At 40.3% G+C, this 15,335-nt stretch overlaps 5 protein-coding genes across 5 annotated transcripts; 1 reads left to right on the top strand and 4 right to left on the bottom strand.

Moving 5' to 3' along the window:
• Nucleotides 1-790: 790 nt before the first annotated feature.
• On the bottom strand, nucleotides 791-2,708 carry LOC108067499 (endoplasmic reticulum lectin 1). The gene is made up of 4 exons (XM_017156536.3): nucleotides 2,447-2,708; nucleotides 2,276-2,390; nucleotides 1,392-2,218; nucleotides 791-1,333 (listed from the first exon to the last, which is right to left on the bottom strand). The coding sequence occupies exons 1-4, from the start codon at nucleotides 2,594-2,596 to the stop codon at nucleotides 845-847; spliced, it is 1,581 nt and encodes a 526-aa protein (XP_017012025.2). The 5' UTR covers nucleotides 2,597-2,708; the 3' UTR covers nucleotides 791-844.
• A 495-nt stretch (nucleotides 2,709-3,203) lies between these two features.
• Nucleotides 3,204-7,802, bottom strand: LOC108067429 (nucleolar and coiled-body phosphoprotein 1). The gene is made up of 3 exons (XM_017156437.3): nucleotides 6,815-7,802; nucleotides 4,722-5,445; nucleotides 3,204-3,503 (listed from the first exon to the last, which is right to left on the bottom strand). Exons 1-3 carry the CDS (start codon nucleotides 7,468-7,470, stop codon nucleotides 3,204-3,206), a joined length of 1,680 nt encoding a protein of 559 aa, XP_017011926.2. The 5' UTR covers nucleotides 7,471-7,802.
• A 1,228-nt stretch (nucleotides 7,803-9,030) lies between these two features.
• LOC108067435 (U1 small nuclear ribonucleoprotein A-like) lies at nucleotides 9,031-9,971 on the top strand. Its single transcript, XM_017156446.3, has one exon. The coding sequence runs from the start codon at nucleotides 9,169-9,171 to the stop codon at nucleotides 9,820-9,822; it is 654 nt and encodes a 217-aa protein (XP_017011935.2). The 5' UTR covers nucleotides 9,031-9,168; the 3' UTR covers nucleotides 9,823-9,971.
• Nucleotides 9,972-11,145: 1,174 nt separating this feature from the next.
• Nucleotides 11,146-11,947, bottom strand: LOC108067500 (nuclear protein 1). Its single transcript, XM_017156537.3, has one exon. It carries the CDS (start codon nucleotides 11,815-11,817, stop codon nucleotides 11,611-11,613), a length of 207 nt encoding a protein of 68 aa, XP_017012026.1. The 5' UTR covers nucleotides 11,818-11,947; the 3' UTR covers nucleotides 11,146-11,610.
• A 426-nt stretch (nucleotides 11,948-12,373) lies between these two features.
• Nucleotides 12,374-14,905, bottom strand: Plzf (Promyelocytic leukemia zinc finger). Its single transcript, XM_017156535.3, has 2 exons — nucleotides 14,270-14,905; nucleotides 12,374-14,212 (listed from the first exon to the last, which is right to left on the bottom strand). The coding sequence occupies exons 1-2, from the start codon at nucleotides 14,780-14,782 to the stop codon at nucleotides 13,310-13,312; spliced, it is 1,416 nt and encodes a 471-aa protein (XP_017012024.2). The 5' UTR covers nucleotides 14,783-14,905; the 3' UTR covers nucleotides 12,374-13,309.
• Between the last annotated feature and the right edge of the window lie 430 nt (nucleotides 14,906-15,335).

Consider the following 15,335-nt stretch of genomic DNA (forward strand, 5'->3'; position numbering starts at 1 on the left):
CGGTCACCCATGCATGTGGGCGTACAATGGAGCTCAAATTAATAGTGACATTTGAATTATACCACAAACATAGTTATAACAGTGGATTGTATTTTAGTACCGATTACTTCATAGATTAATAATATTAAGCATTCCCTTAATTTGAAAAATATATTAGGGGCTGTCCATATATTACGTAATCACCTAGGGAAAGGGGGGTGCACCAAATGATTACTCTAGTGAAATTTTTTTTTAATATAAAAAATTGATTACATGTGGGGGGGGGGGTTCCCTCAAAAATCGCCGAAATTGTGATTACGTAAAATATGGACAACCCCTTAACTGATATTATTATTGCACCACCACAAATATTTATTTTATTTATTTATATAAAGCAAACTTAAAGTTAAAACTATAAGCTACCTGATATTAAGAGCTCCAGCAGCTAAGGCCTTCAGCACGTCTGAGGAGTTGATTTATATACTTTTTTCTATTTTATTATTTAAGTTTAGATTTTTAGCTTAATTTGGGGTTTTTCGAGGTGTCTATTTAGATACATTTTTATTTATTATTTTATATTTAGATTATAAACTTAATTTGGGCTTTTTAAAGGAATGATATGATTTTACTGACGTTGTCGTCACCACCACAAATAATATTGTATAAATTATATATAATAGTACAGCATTATTAATTTTTGCAGTGCTAAAACACTACCCGCTGCTGTTCATAAGCACTGCTTATCAGCTGTGCTTGCCAATCACAGGGAAACGTGTGCAACCACCCAAATACCTCCCCCCCTTCAATAGCATTTAAAATTACAATCAATGTATTTAAAATTAATTCACTAGAACAGAAGGACAATCTAAGAGCGGATCTCCTCCTCTGGGCTCGGAACAGGAGCGGGAGCCGTGGTAGTGGCCGATTTTTCGGTTCCGGTAGCCAGAACCTTGTGCAGATTTTCCGTCTTCACCAGGCCATGGGCATCGGCATAGTGCATGAGATCACAAATGGTGGGCGACTCCACGACCAGGATGTACTGGCAGGTCTTGGGCTCCAACAGATACATGGACACGGCAGTGCCGCTGTTGGTCACCGGTGTGCAGGTTAGTTTCACATCGACTTCGCGTGGCAATCCAGTGCGATCGCAGTGGGTGCCCTTGCCATAATGGTGCCAAATGGACGACGTAAAACCGGCACGACGGGCTCCTTTATCCGGATTCGAAACTGACCAAATGCGATGATCATCCTCAGAGAAATATCCCAGAAACAGCTCCACCTCACTGTTCTTATCCTTATGGAACTGGCGCACATGTCGTCCATAGCAGAACTCATACTTCCACCAGCCGTTGCCCTGGAATAGAATAATTAAATTAGCCAGAAGCATGGGTTATTCTATGGGCTATTCCTACCCCAGTCAGGCAGTGCTTGCCCGAAATAAAGTCCTTGATGGGCGTCAGATCTGTAATGGGCGTGGGCCCTGTTCCAGAGGCTGCTCGCGACAACAGCAGCTGCTGGTAGTCGCCGTCCACCTCAAGGTCTCCATTACTGATCAGCTCCAGTATGACTTTGTCCATATCGCCGCTGTACTTAAACGTGATCATATCGCCATCCGTTTTGGGCCACAGTTTTGCTGGCGGCTTGCCCTCCTTTTCCTTGGAGACCAGCAAATCGGCCTCAGATTCAGCCCATTCGTTCAGCTCCGACCGCAGCATGCTCAACGGCCTGTGAGGCTCGGATTCGGAGTTGAAGCATTGTATGGACAGCTCCTTGGTCTCCTCGGCATGAAAGCCACGGATGGCGCAGAGCGTCGAAGAGAGGATAATGGCCTCGTAATTGCAGGAGGAGGTCTCCTTGAAGGAGTAAATGTCGTCCTTGCCATGCGGATAGCAAACGTAGCGCACCATTGTGGTGCGCGGAGCGTCAATGATGTCGCACATTGTGCCATCGCTGTACTCCATCTCGAAGTAGGGATACCGTGTGTTGTCGATCTTGAGGCTCTTGTACTTTGGCTTAATGCCCGCCTTGAGGTCCGATTCCCAGGCCTTCGTTAGCCACTCCGTCTTGTCGTCGGTCCATTTGCCCAGGTAGTACTCCTGGAACTTGACGTTCTTGCCCTCGCGCTCCTCGTGATACTGACGCACATGGTGGCCATGGCAGATCTCGTAGGACCAGTAGGCTTCGATGCGGTACGTGCAGGTCAAAGCGGAGAAAATGGGCTGAAGCAGGCTAATGGGAGCTGCAGATATATTAAATGATATATAAGCCATAACTATACCTATTCCAATTATCTTACACAACTCCGGCTTGTCGGACTTCTCCTCCTCCTTTTGGTGCTCTAAAGTGGGAATCAAACAGTCGTATTTCTCCTTGTCCGGTGTGTAGAAAGTTCGCAGCTGATTGCCCAAGTCCTAATGGGGATATCAATATATACAATATACACATTTAAATTAATTGTTTTACTTACTGGCTGTCCTATCAATTCCGGTACTTCAAAATCAATTTTGTACAAAATTGAATCGTCAAAATCTTTGGCTTCGTGGGACCCCGCTAAAATTATAAAACTAAGCAGCAGTGCTATTTTCGTTATCATCACGTAGGAGTTCTTCATTTTCATGTTGAGAGTCGCAATTCCTTTACATGAGTATTTTCGTGACAAATACAAAAATATTTATAAACGCTACGTGTTGTTTTCCTCAAAAAGCTATGAACAGATGTTTAATGTAACCGTTGCACTGTGAATGGTAATTGTAGAAGAAGAAGAGTAATGGGTGTTCACTGTGTGAATGTTGCTTTCATTTGAACTAATAACCGATTCAACCGGTTAACCGTTACAACGGAATACTTCAATTGCCATATTTAGAAAATAAGCTTAACCAAATACTAAACTATCTTTGCCTTAACATTATATTAATTAATGGCCAGACTCAAAATATCTATCATATCTACATATCTTATTTAAAACAATGAAACGAAACCTTAAAATCAGATCTCTTGAAATGTTTGGAAGTGGTCGCAGAAAGTTAAAAAGTTAAAAGTATCAATATTTCGAATTAAAATTAAATCTATTTTTTATTTTTGGCTTCGATTCAAGATTCATTTCTGTGATCTTGAAAAAAATAGATTTAGCGCAACATTCTCTAAAAAAATGAAAGTCAGTTCCAAGTTTATCTTCAACGTAATTATATTTTCTTTAACAAATATCGCATATAGAATTCAGTTCCCTATCTCATGCCCCAGCCGGGCTCCTTGTCCTTATCATGATCCAGTGGCACCTTGTCGATGGCCTCTAAAATGAACTTGATGGAGTGCGCCGTTCGTGGTAGCCACTCCATGATGCGGGATGTTGTCGAGACTGGCGGCGTCGGTGCATCGCCATCGTCCACAAAATCCGCATCACCACCGGACAGAGAACGAACTCCGCCCAGATAATCCGTATAGTCGTAGTCACTGGTCAAAGGATTAACCTTGGAGTAGTAAATAGCGGCGAACGTTGAGTAGATGATCAGCAGTGCTGTGCCCACCTGTAAATTAAGGATTGATCGAAGTCAAATTAGTATAATCAGATTTAGACGATTTTTAATCCATATCCCATTTTATCGAATTTTATATTAATTCTCCCTATATTTCGTAAATAGAGGTTTAAATATAATACCCCGTTAAATGTATTCTTAACAGACTTTTTAATGAGGTACTATGTCCTCTACACCCAGAAAAAAAAGACCGAAAAAAATCTAAGACCGAATTTCTTACATTACTACCGTTATGTTCTTTTATTTTTTTAAGACCATATTCTTATATTGATACCAAAGGGTATTGATTTAAGACCAGTAAATTTAGATTTAAGTTGAACTTATGCACGCGCGCGAAACACGGTTCGATGGCCCAGTTGGTAAGGCGTCTGCCTCTGATGCGAGAGGACCCCGGTTCAAAAACCGAATAAGTCAAAGTAAGTAAAACGTTTTTCAAATGTATTTCAATTATCATTTCCTTTATAACTTTAAGAACAAAAATGTATTAAAAAAGTTAAATTGTTAATTTACTAATTACAAAAAAAAAAAAAAAAGTTGTGTTGTGAGCGGGAATTGAACCTCGTACCCCCAAAGACAAAATAATACCAGAATCCAGCACCTTGGCCCCTGGGCTATGGCCTTATTATTTCCTTCCTTGGCAGAATGCTTACAGGAGCATTCAAAGAAAATTTATTTTTTACTAAAAATAAATATAAATTTAAGTACGTTTCGTTCCTAAAGTAAGAACAGCGGTCTTAAAAATCCGTTCTTAAAATAATACCATAAATTCTTATAATGATACCAAACGGTATAAAGCTATTTTTGAGACTCAAACAGACACGTTTTCAGACACAATCAGAACAATTTTTTCCCTGAGTGTATATTTTCGTTTTAGATTAGGTTTTAAAGATGTATTAATACATATTTACGTTTGAATTTATAATACTAGATTAAATTTCGTCGAACTTATACTTGACAAAATATACGCAGAGGAAAAAACGACCAAAAATTGTTATCAATCGGATATTTTTTCATATCAGTTTTGGTTTATTCTGTGTTCATATCAAAATGATATTTCCGAACATATGATTTTGTAACATATTGATATGAAATCATACCATTTTGTTATAGAAAAATTGATATGAAACATTATCAATTCCATATTTTTCCGTTTTTTCTTTGTGTAAGAAACCTTCTTCTATATTTATTATATCATGATTAAACGCTCACCTGAAAGACGGCCCAGAACTTGTAGGAGCCCTCCGTGATGACGAAATCGTAGTATCCCTTGAGGGGATCGCCCTTGATATAGCGACCCTCGCCCACATCTGTGTCTGCTTTCTCCTCCGCCTCGGCATCGCGTCTATGTCGTAGTCCTCGAACAGATCTCAGATTGCCCTTTTCCCCCTTGACAGCGGCCACTTTGGTGGATGGAGCCGAGGGAGTTACCGTCTCAACTTTCTCCATCTTCTTCTCCGGCTGCTTTTCCTCCTCCTCGTCCTCCTCATCATCTTCCTCAGAATTTTCCGGAGCAGAAGTCGTCGTGGACGTGGTTGTTGACTTGGTTGTCGTTGTGCTGGGCTTCTTGTTCTGGTTCTTTTTGTTTCCCTCCACTCGTGGTGGTTTCTTGGAGTTAATCCTGGTCTTCTGCTGCTGCTGCTGACGCAGTCGCTCCTTCTCGGCCTGCTTCGCCGCCTGCTCCTGCCGGAACTTCTCGGTGCTCTGCTGATGACGTTCGCTCACCGCGTTCCACGCACCCATTAAAGCCTGGTAGAGATCCCAGATCTGCTTCAGACTCTTCAGCACGGTGACTAGGGTGGATTCACTCTGTACTTGGGCCACTGCATTATCGGAGGCGGGCTGAGATTGCTTGGCCACCTCAGTTTCCGGATGAGGTCGTGGCTGGAAGCCCATCGGATAGTCGTAGACCTCATCGTAGGCGGGATAGGGGGATCTACAAACGAAAGGGATTATTATAATCGTCAATATAATCCGTCTTTTGCAAGTTGTTTACATTATTGTGAAATTGTCTTAAAAATATTATTACTTTTAAATCTCTTTATGCATATAATTATAAATACATATGTATAATACTTTTGAACTGTAGTTAATCTACGAATTGCGTCTTTGAGTTTACTTTCGTATAATAAGGTCAATATGCATTGTATTGCTATGTGAGTGATATGAAATATCAGTAGGTGCTGTTTTTGTTTCTCCCTGCTTTCTATACATATGTACATTAGGGCGGTCCAAAAAATGAAATTCTTTTCTCACCCCTTAACATGGTATATTAAAGTATGCAAAAAATGTTTGTGAAAACAAAACAATTTTTTTTCCGAATTTAGACGTTGCGAAACGTCTTTTAAGTTTGCTTTAAAATTACTCATACGACATGTATAACAGTTCGAATTTGGTCGAAAAAAATCGCTCTCCCATTTCTTGTCTTGTCAAATTATGAATTTCGTTGGAATAATTGGTAAAAAAGGAGAGCAAAACATCAACTGAATTGTTGATATCTATGCCACCTTGATCAGAAAAACTTTTTGATCGAAGGCAACAGTGCGTATGGGTGAAATTCGCAGACCCTAAAACACGATTTTTTTTTTAAATTTTCTTTTGATATACCTTGAATACCACAATGCGCACCGTATAAGCGGGTGAGAGTAGGACCTTAAAATTTTCCATACAAATGTGGACCGCCCTAATGTACATACGTTCTTCTCAGAAATAATATTTTTTTCCACTCAGAAGACGAATATTTTATAAAATTCCAAGCTTTATAACTCATTATTATACCTTTGTAGAGGGTATTATAATTTCAGTCAGATGTTTGCAACGCAGTGAAGGAGACGTTTCCGACCACATAAAGTATATATATTCTTGATCAGCACCAATAGCCGAGTCTATCTAGCCATGTCCGTCTGTCCCTCTGTCCATCAGTCCGTCTGTCCGTTTCTATGCGAACTAGTCTCTCAGTTTTAAAGCTATCGCGATGAAACTTTCCCGAAAGTCTTCTTTCTATTGCAGGTAGTACAGATGTCGGAGCGAGCCGGATCGGACCACTATACCTTAAGGCTCCCATAGGAATATTCAAACAAATATACGAAAATTCATTGTAACTTTGTAGGAAGTAGGCGTTTTGATTCTTGACTACTTATGTATAAACAAAATTAAAATATAAACGCTGAATCTGGAATCCCTAGAACTGCACCGAGTGAGCATTACTTTATCTGCAAGGGTATATAAGCTTCGGCTGGCCGAAGGTAGCTTCCTTCCTTGTTAACTTATTATTTTTTATACACTTTTGTTTACATTTTTCATACCTATTAGGAGGACCTGCCTGGAGCTTCCTGTTATTGCCCTCAGCTGCAGGATGAGTGGCCACTGGAGCTGGCTTCTGTGGATGTGCCCAGGGGGCGTAGAAAGAATCGTAGGGACGTCGCGCTGACGCCCTGCCCTCATCTTTGTCATAGAAGCTCTCCTCCTCCTCCGCCGACTCCTGTTTGGACTCGGGATATGGATATCGTCCCGGTCCGTAGTCGTCGGCCACATCGTAGTAGGGATCCTGGTCGTAGGAGGAGTCCTCCCTGCTCTGTGGTGGACCGTAGGCATCTTTACGTTGTCCCATGACGGAATCCATGCTTTCCGCATTCACCACCACCGCCTGCTGCTCCTCGTAGTTAAAGTTTCTACCCTGATCCGGATTAGGACTGGGATTAGTTGCATTTCCCGCTTCCCGGGCAATGCGTTCCACGGTGGCGATTTCCGTATCATTTTCGGCACCGGTTTTAAAGTGATTCCACATGCGTGTGAGGATCAGGAGATCGCTTTCGCCACCCGAGTGGCTCTGTGCCCGCCCAGCTTCGATCATGGCCACGACCGTTAAGGTGGTCGCAAATAGAAGCAGGGTGAGCACCAGAATCCAAATGGGTGACAGACGTCGTGGCGTCTTCGCCGACATTTCCTCGTAGGCTGACATTATCCGTTTTTTGGCGAAGAATCACTATGGTTCCGAATCCTTTTTTTCTTTTCCAGCACACACGGCACGGCCAGTTGGCTCGGAGTTTAATCGACAACTAACCCAAGATTTCGAAATGTTGCTCCAGAAAAACTCTACCTTGCGATGGTGCTAATGGCGGGTTTTTGGGTATCTAGAACATCATCTATCCGCGGTGGCTCGTTGAAAGGTGCTAATCCGTGGGCCGCGTGCATCATCGTTATTGGGCCAGTGCTCCAGTTTCGATTTAACGGTTCATCCGCCACCGAGTGCCTCAGCAATTAGCACCATCCAGATCCCCATGTAGCCAGTCCGAGTACTCCATACTCCATACCGATCCATCTCCATTCATTTATGCATAATCCCCGATTTTGTTGTTTGCCACAAATTCGTTTTTTTTCGCGGTGAAAGTGTGCAATATGATTCTCTTCCCAGAAGATCGAAACTCGGGCTGAGGAATTTAGGAAGTCGTAATTGGTCGCATTTACTCTGGGTCTTTGGATCTATAGAGGTCCATCGTCTGTCGTGTGCCAGGCGTAAATCACGATCTAGGCAGATCTTACATATTTATCTAAACTTACACATGCTCATAGATCGTGGCAAGCGTGCGACTTTCATTATGGGCTTAGAAAGAAATCTTTTTCTACAATTAAGATATATTTGTGCAACAACAATGGGGTATTTGCAGACAGGTGACATCCCCTGGACGACTTTAGGAAAGATCACATGCTGAAGTAAATTGGAAATTAAATCAATGCAATTGAAACACATGTTTTAATGTCCTAATAAATGGTTTAAGAATTATATGAATAAAAAAAAAAACCTGTATTAAAATACATATAAGGATTTGCACCAAAGGAGTTCTTGTAGACTACAGAATGCAATTTTTTTGCCACAAATCGGGTTTTTTCCCCAATAAGTCGTGCTAATTATTAGAAAATTGTATTTTTCTTTCACATGCCTCACAGATTAAATTCCATCTTGTTTTCTATAACTACTAAAAGCTAAAATAAAAGAAAAAGCTAATGAAATAGTAACACAAATCTCCGGTTAAATCATATTACATTAGTTTTCTATCATTCTATCTATCCAAGAACTAGCGCCATTATATTAAATTTATCAGATACTTCTATCGATTTCTAGATTTTTCTGACTTGCTATATTAATGCGTCATTTGTTTACCGGCGAAACGCACCGTGGCAAACTAGTTTCGTTACCCCCAAAATTGTTTACAATATGGTTTAGACCTCTCACTTGTTTTCCTCCAAAAAGCTGTGGTCGTAAACTTTTTTGTGTTTGTTGTTTTGTTTGAAACCTCCGCGATAATGTTTATCGCTCGATTTCGCTTTATTTTTAATTTTTTTGTAGTTGGACCAGGGGCGTAGAAAGGGGGGTTTTCGGGTAAAAATATGGTTTTTAAAAGTATGTTACAAAAAATTTTTACTCAAAAAAAAATTGTTGTCTGGTAGACATGTGACAATAATTAAGAAATCCGAGTTGAAAATATCTGGTCTTATGATTATTAAAACCTTTATTTTAACTTAAATCACATTTTGGTATTGGCACTGAATAATGATAGAAATTTGTCTCACGCTTTCTAACACTGCCGCATGAAAAAGCATTTTAGTTGCCAAAAATCTGTCTTGATTTTTGCCAATTAATTGAAAAAGGGCCGACAGAATGGAGGTGAAACCCAACCAGACGATCTATATCAACAACCTTAATGAGAAGATCAAGAAGGAGGAGCTGAAGAAGTCGCTGTATGCGATTTTCTCGCAATTCGGCCTCATCCTGGACATTGTGGCCCAGCAAACCCTGAAAATGCGGGGCCAGGCCTTTGTGATATTCAATGAAATCGGGAGCGCTACGAGTGCCCTGCGCGCAATGCAGGGATTTCCATTCTACGACAAGCCCATGAGAATAGCCTATTCGAAATCGGATTCGGATATCGTGGCAAAGCTGAAGGGAACTTTCAAGGAGCGACCGAAGAAGGTCAGGCCACCAAAGCCATCGCAATCAGGTCCCTTGGAAAAGAAGAACAAGAAAAAGAAATCGACCAGCGGAGTTAACTCGGGTTCGAACTCCCAGGCTGAACAACCGCCCAACCAGATTCTATTCGTCATAAATCTGCCTGAGGAAACCAACGAGATGATGCTGGCCATGCTCTTTAGCCAGTTTCCCGGGTTCAAGGAGGTTCGTCTCGTCCCGAATCGCCATGATATCGCCTTTGTGGAGTTTGCCACCGAACTGCAAAGTAGTTCCGCCAAGGATGCCTTGCAGGGATTCAAGATCACTCCCAAACACGCCATAAAAATCACTTTTGCTAAGAAGTGAGCTAAGCTTTCTTAAATGAAATAAATGTAATTAAATTTAATTTAAATGTATATAACGAATATTATTTACAAGCTAAGCATTCTTAAATGAAGTAAATGTAATTTAATTTAAAGAATATATCAACCTACAAATTTCGATGTTGCATATTAGGATCATATCATATGTGCATATGTACTTAAAAAATATTTCCTTTTTATTTTACAAATTTAAATCATTGAAAAATGTATTTCTTTTTTTATGTAAAAATAAAATAATACAAATCACTGTTTTTACAGTTCAAATAAAAATTGATACATTAATTGGTTTTAAAACTTTTTTAAGGCCCGTTTTCTTTAAAGTAGTGTTAAAGCCTTGAAATCGTATGGAAAATCAGAGTTTTAACCCTACTTTAAATTTACAGGCGGACGAGAAAATGGCCCTAAATAATTTAAAATAAAATTTAGTTCAGTCTTTACAAACATACTAAAAAATCAAATTTTTCTTTGAATATAATCAATAATTATTTTTAATGAATTAATGACCAATTTTAGACAAATTTACAATCAACACGTATGACTAATAAAAATAAAAATTTGAAACATTCAGACGCATCATGAAACTCGATTGCCCAAATATTTGTCAGTTGATGATTAATATTCAGTATATGCAGCAGATAAGTAGAAAAACCACCTGATCGAGAGTCTGTTTTATTGTTTACCAAATAAACAAAAAATATCAACAACGCAATTTAAAAAGCCGGCAAATGGCGCAAAGAGAGCGAACGAGAGAGCGGGAGAATTCCATTAGAGTGGACCTTTCTGGAAAAGTTTGTTGGATCTATTTATGTTTTTGCGTTTGTATGTAGGAGTGAGTGGAAAATAACATAGCTTTGTAATTTTCCACTTGTTGTAAAAATAAGTTGTAATGCATGGAAAAACTTTAAAAAGCTGATCAATATGCATAAATGCACCCACACGCGCTAATTAAAACCGGAAGAAATGCTGCTCATGTGTGAGTGCAAGTTTATTTACCTGTAAATTGTGAACTTTCAATGGAAGGTCGGGAATACATACATATTTCCGCTCTAAAACTAAATGTCAAGCTGCATGTGGGTTTTTTTTGCTTTTTTGTTGATTACTCTAAACAAAGAAAACACTCTGCTGCAATTGCATTGGCGATAATCGAGGAGCTGAGTGCAAATGAGTTCAACTAAAAGGCTATAAATATGCGCTCGAACGTGCACACCAACACACCGACGTCATTGGAAAGCATTGGGAAAGCAATCTCGCTTGGAAAGGCGCTGTAAAAGTAAAAGACAAATTAAAATAAAAACACAATTCAAAATTCAGTTTTGGTTTTCTCTTTATTTTATAAGTAATACCTAAATCAAACTTCATAATTTGAAACGCACTAAGGCTTAGCAACTAAAACGTACAAGTCTGAATTAGTTTTAGGAATATATTAGAAGCTAAGAGTAATATCTGCCTTTTTTTGTGTTTGTGAAATTATAAGCGAAATAAAATTATTATAAAGTTCACAAAGTTTTGCGCCGCATGAAAACCCAATGCACAAATACGAATGCAAAGTGGATTGTATTCCAGGTGGCTTTTGTTGTTCTCTCTCTCTGGTTCTCCTTTTCTTTCCTTTACTTCCAGCTTTTCCAGCTTCGACTGCTGTGATTCCACTGTTTTTTTTCTTTTTCTCCTTTTTTCGTTTTAAATTCGAAGATTTCTTTTCTCTTGCACTCTCCTTTCCCCGTTACTTCTTGCACTCCCGCTGCCGCTGCTTCGCCCCCGCAGATGCCCTGCATCAGTTTTTGCAGGCGGCGGCCTTCTTGTTGTTGTTGGTGTTCATCAGCTTGGTGAGAATCTTGCGGGAATGGCCAGAGGGGTCGAAGTGGTTAGTGTGCTCGGTGGCCTCCTTCTTGGAGCGCTGCTTTCCGCTGTGGCCGGAGAAAATGTGCTTGTCATGGTCGAAGTTGTAGTGCTCGTACTCGTCGAAGTGCGCCTCGGACATAATGGCGATTTAAGTTTTTAAGTTGCAAAACTAACTGCGTTCTTGGTTTTTGTACTTTTCTTCTGCAAACTCGCAGGCTGGCTTTTTTATGGGCTGTTTTTTTTCCACTTTTCGCTGCGCTGCGAACGGAATTGAATTTTTTCGCCCGAGCAGCTGCCTTTTATAGGCCGCAGAGCTTTTTGGCCCCCTCTGAAAGCTCTCTCCCCGCCAGAGTTGCCAGATATTGTTATTAACTTTACATAAATGTTTTTTAACGGCCTTACAGTTAAAACTTAATACAAGTATTTATTTTACCTATTGTCTTTATTAATGATGTACCCATTTCATTTATCACCCCTTGAATTCAGGCCCCGTAAATAATTAAAACATATTTTCTCGCACCCTGACAACCCCTTTCCTCTCCCAACACAAGAGAGCGCCCGCTTTTAAACCATTTTTGCTGCGCAATTTAATTTTTTGTTGTTTACAAAGTGCGCGGTAAACAAAAAAAAACACATCGCCAAACATATTATTTTACCTTGTCCATTTATTTTAATTATTAAAAGAAATTTTCATTATACACTCGTTTTAAAAGTCTTATATAACACCCGCCCACCTTGGCCCACAACATACATACATGCATACATATGTATGTGCGACCTAGCATTTATTTCTCCACATTATAAATATAGAAAAAGTGCAACACGAGCTCTTTTTTTTTTCTACTTAGAAGTATTTCCAATTCGATGACATTTTTTGTTATTAAATATAAATTTTTTTAAAATAATTCAAACCCACATAAAATTGATTTATCAATTACCATTAATACACCTTTATTTGGGTGCATTAGAACCTGATCGGATGACCCAGTTCCCTCCCACCATACCATCCGTATCGCATTTGTTTATTTCTAAAAAGCGCAAAGCTTTTAGTTTGTTTTGGTTTAATGGTTTTTATATAAACAACAGATGTTACGTAGCGTTCTGGCGGTGATAAGGTGCTAACACTATCGTTTAGTTAGTCACTTTGGAGGTATTCGTTCTGAATTTACTCTGGAAACGACGCAATAGATTTTAATCACATTCTAAGATAAGATAGATCCAGAATGGGCGCAACAATGTTGTTTCAAGAACCTTCCACAATATATCACAACTTTGATAACAGTTCATTGGTAGCAAATCATTTATGAAAGTTCTCGATGATTCTTCTTATGTCTTCAAGGAGAAACTGATCATTATCGGTATGTTTTGGTTGTTTGATCAGTAATCACTTGGAGATCTTTCCATTCAGCATTAATTTTTTTTAATCTTGTTTACCAAGTTTTTTAGATTTCTTCTTCTGGCATCGTAAAATGTAACACTTGAAAGTGTTAACTTGTTTGTTAGCCAACATTTATGATCGAAATTTTTCGGTTTCCATAAATCTCTACCTATCAGGTTTTTAGATTGGTTCTTCTTGTGTTTCTATTCAATCTATTCCAGAAATCTCTACCTATCAGGTTTTTAGATTGGTTCTATTCAAAAGTCTCTTTCGGCAGTAAAGTTTTCAGTCGTTTGTCAGGATTTGTATCCCTTTTTTCTTTGCTCTTGACTTCCTTGGGTTTTTTTTTGGGCGTAGCAAAGGATTCGATTACGGGTAAATCAAAGTCATCGGGAAAGGAACTGTCCACCGTCTCCGAGAGCTCCAATTGCACCGCCTTCTCCGTGTGAACCCGCTGCACGTGCTCCTTCATTTTGTCCGATCGATGACTACTAAATCCGCACAATTGGCACTTGTACCGATTGGGACCATTCTCTGTATGTTTTAACGCGTGTCGCTTGAGGTTCTTGCTCTGACTGAACTTGCATCCGCAGATCTCACAGATGAAATCCCTTCCCTGCTTGTGGGTTTCGATGTGCAGCTTGAGGTTTTCCTTGCGATTGGCTCGATGCTTGCAGCCCGAAACAGTGCAGGCGAAGAACTCGCCGGTGTGGAGTAGTTTGTGCGACTTGAGGGCCTTCATGTGAGTGGTGCTGTAGCCGCAGACGTCGCAAAGCATTTGCTTCTCGGGATTATGGACCAGGATATGATTGCTCAGGCCCTGTTTCCACTTGAAGCCCTTGCCGCAATGCGGACAGATGTGAGGTGTTTCGGTGGAGTGCTTGGGCTGATGGACAAGCAGGGCAGCTCGAGTGGTGAAGCGGATGCCGCACTGCAGGCAGAAGAAGGGTTTGCGCAGATCACCGGAGTGCCGGCGAAGATGCGTGTCGTACTCCCGCCAGTCCAGGAAGCCCACCTCGCAAAGGGAGCAGGTCAGATGAGAGGGCTCGCAGCTGCCCATGTGCTCGATCATCTTCTGCACCTGATAGCACTTGTAGTCGCAGCCAATGCAGTAGTTTACCTTGCTGCTGGACTTTACGGCCCTCGGGTTCTTTAACTATTAAGAAAAGGTGATAAATTATATATATAGTTATTTCATAAAGGGATTTCCTACCTTAAAGTAACTCTGTCGGTTTTCAAACACATCCTCCGCCTTCCTCGCGGGCTCTGGATTCAGTTCCACGCCTCCAGGCGTCGTAATCTCCGAAATTTCCTTCACCTCGCCCAACGGCTGCAGCTGGAAGAGATTGAGGAGTTCGGTTACGGCCAGGATCTGTGCCAATTCCCGAAAGTGTGGCTCGTGCTCCTTGGAAACGGACATTATGTCCTCGTAGAAGAAGTCCACAATTGTGTGCAGGCACTGGGTGCAGCTGAAATTCCGGATGGTGATCTTCAGCGGATTGTGGATGGAGAACTGCTGCTGCTTCTGGTTGGTGCTTATCAACTGGCTCTGGGCAGCCAGCACGCAGAAATGGACACTCAGGCTGAGGGAGTCATCCGAATCCAGTTCCAGGAGCAGGTCACAGAATTGTCCCGTTCTCCGCTGGTTGTTTAGATAGTTTGACACCTTCGAGTGCAGCGGCTGGTGCAGAGTGGGTATGGATTCCATCGCCTGGGGATGCAGCATTTCGCGTGCTGGGATACGGTAATAATCCGCGATCAAAACAAAATAATTAAATGTTTTTACATAGGACGCCGAAACAGCTGTTACAAAGTATGACCAATTGTGGGTTCCTAAAAATACCAAGAGCAAAATACTAAATAGTATTTTTGACCGTTAGCTTTTGAATTGAAATGTTTACTGCTATTACCGCTATCTCTTTAAATTAAAATTCAATTCTTTGTGTTAAAGAATCCGTCAAAGGACGATGTAAAACAAAGAAAATGGTAGGCTTTAAAAATATAGTTCCTAAAATCAGAGCGTCTTTATTCTTACAAAAATAGCTCCCTTTTCTTTCTTTTTCTTTTAGGTCCGTTTTCTCGTCCGTTTGTTAAATTTGAAGTAGGGTTAAAACAAGGTTTTTCCATACGATTGCACTGTTTTAACCCTACTTTAAATTTAACAAACGGTTGAGAAAACGGCCCTTAAACATTCAAAGAGAAAATGAAGTTATTTTTCAGATTATAGGAACTATATTTTTAAAGCCTACCAAAAAGAAATTGTTTTTAACTCTGTATTT

Source organism: Drosophila takahashii, chromosome 2L, assembly GCF_030179915.1.
Source record: "Drosophila takahashii strain IR98-3 E-12201 chromosome 2L, DtakHiC1v2, whole genome shotgun sequence".
NCBI lineage: Eukaryota > Metazoa > Arthropoda > Insecta > Diptera > Drosophilidae > Drosophila > Drosophila takahashii.

Excerpts from the sequence above, each read along its gene's own strand:
- LOC108067500 (XM_017156537.3), bottom strand. The coding sequence starts at position 11,817 with ATGTCCGAGGCGCACTTCGACGAGTACGAGCACTACAACTTCGACCAT.
- LOC108067499 (XM_017156536.3), bottom strand. The coding sequence starts at position 2,596 with ATGAAAATGAAGAACTCCTACGTGATGATAACGAAAATAGCACTGCTG. Across the intron at positions 2,391-2,446 it reads CGGAATTGATAGGACAGCCA|GACTTGGGCAATCAGCTGCG; the intron begins GTAAGTAAAACA and ends TATCCCCATTAG. Across the intron at positions 2,219-2,275 it reads GTCCGACAAGCCGGAGTTGT|CTCCCATTAGCCTGCTTCAG; the intron begins GTAAGATAATTG and ends ATATATCTGCAG.
- LOC108067435 (XM_017156446.3), top strand. The coding sequence starts at position 9,169 with ATGGAGGTGAAACCCAACCAGACGATCTATATCAACAACCTTAATGAG.
- Plzf (XM_017156535.3), bottom strand. The coding sequence starts at position 14,782 with ATGCTGCATCCCCAGGCGATGGAATCCATACCCACTCTGCACCAGCCG. Across the intron at positions 14,213-14,269 it reads ACCGACAGAGTTACTTTAAG|TTAAAGAACCCGAGGGCCGT; the intron begins GTAGGAAATCCC and ends TTTTCTTAATAG.
- LOC108067429 (XM_017156437.3), bottom strand. The coding sequence starts at position 7,470 with ATGTCAGCCTACGAGGAAATGTCGGCGAAGACGCCACGACGTCTGTCA. Across the intron at positions 5,446-6,814 it reads CAGGCAGGTCCTCCTAATAG|ATCCCCCTATCCCGCCTACG; the intron begins GTATGAAAAATG and ends TTTCGTTTGTAG. Across the intron at positions 3,504-4,721 it reads AGTTCTGGGCCGTCTTTCAG|GTGGGCACAGCACTGCTGAT; the intron begins GTGAGCGTTTAA and ends CTTAATTTACAG.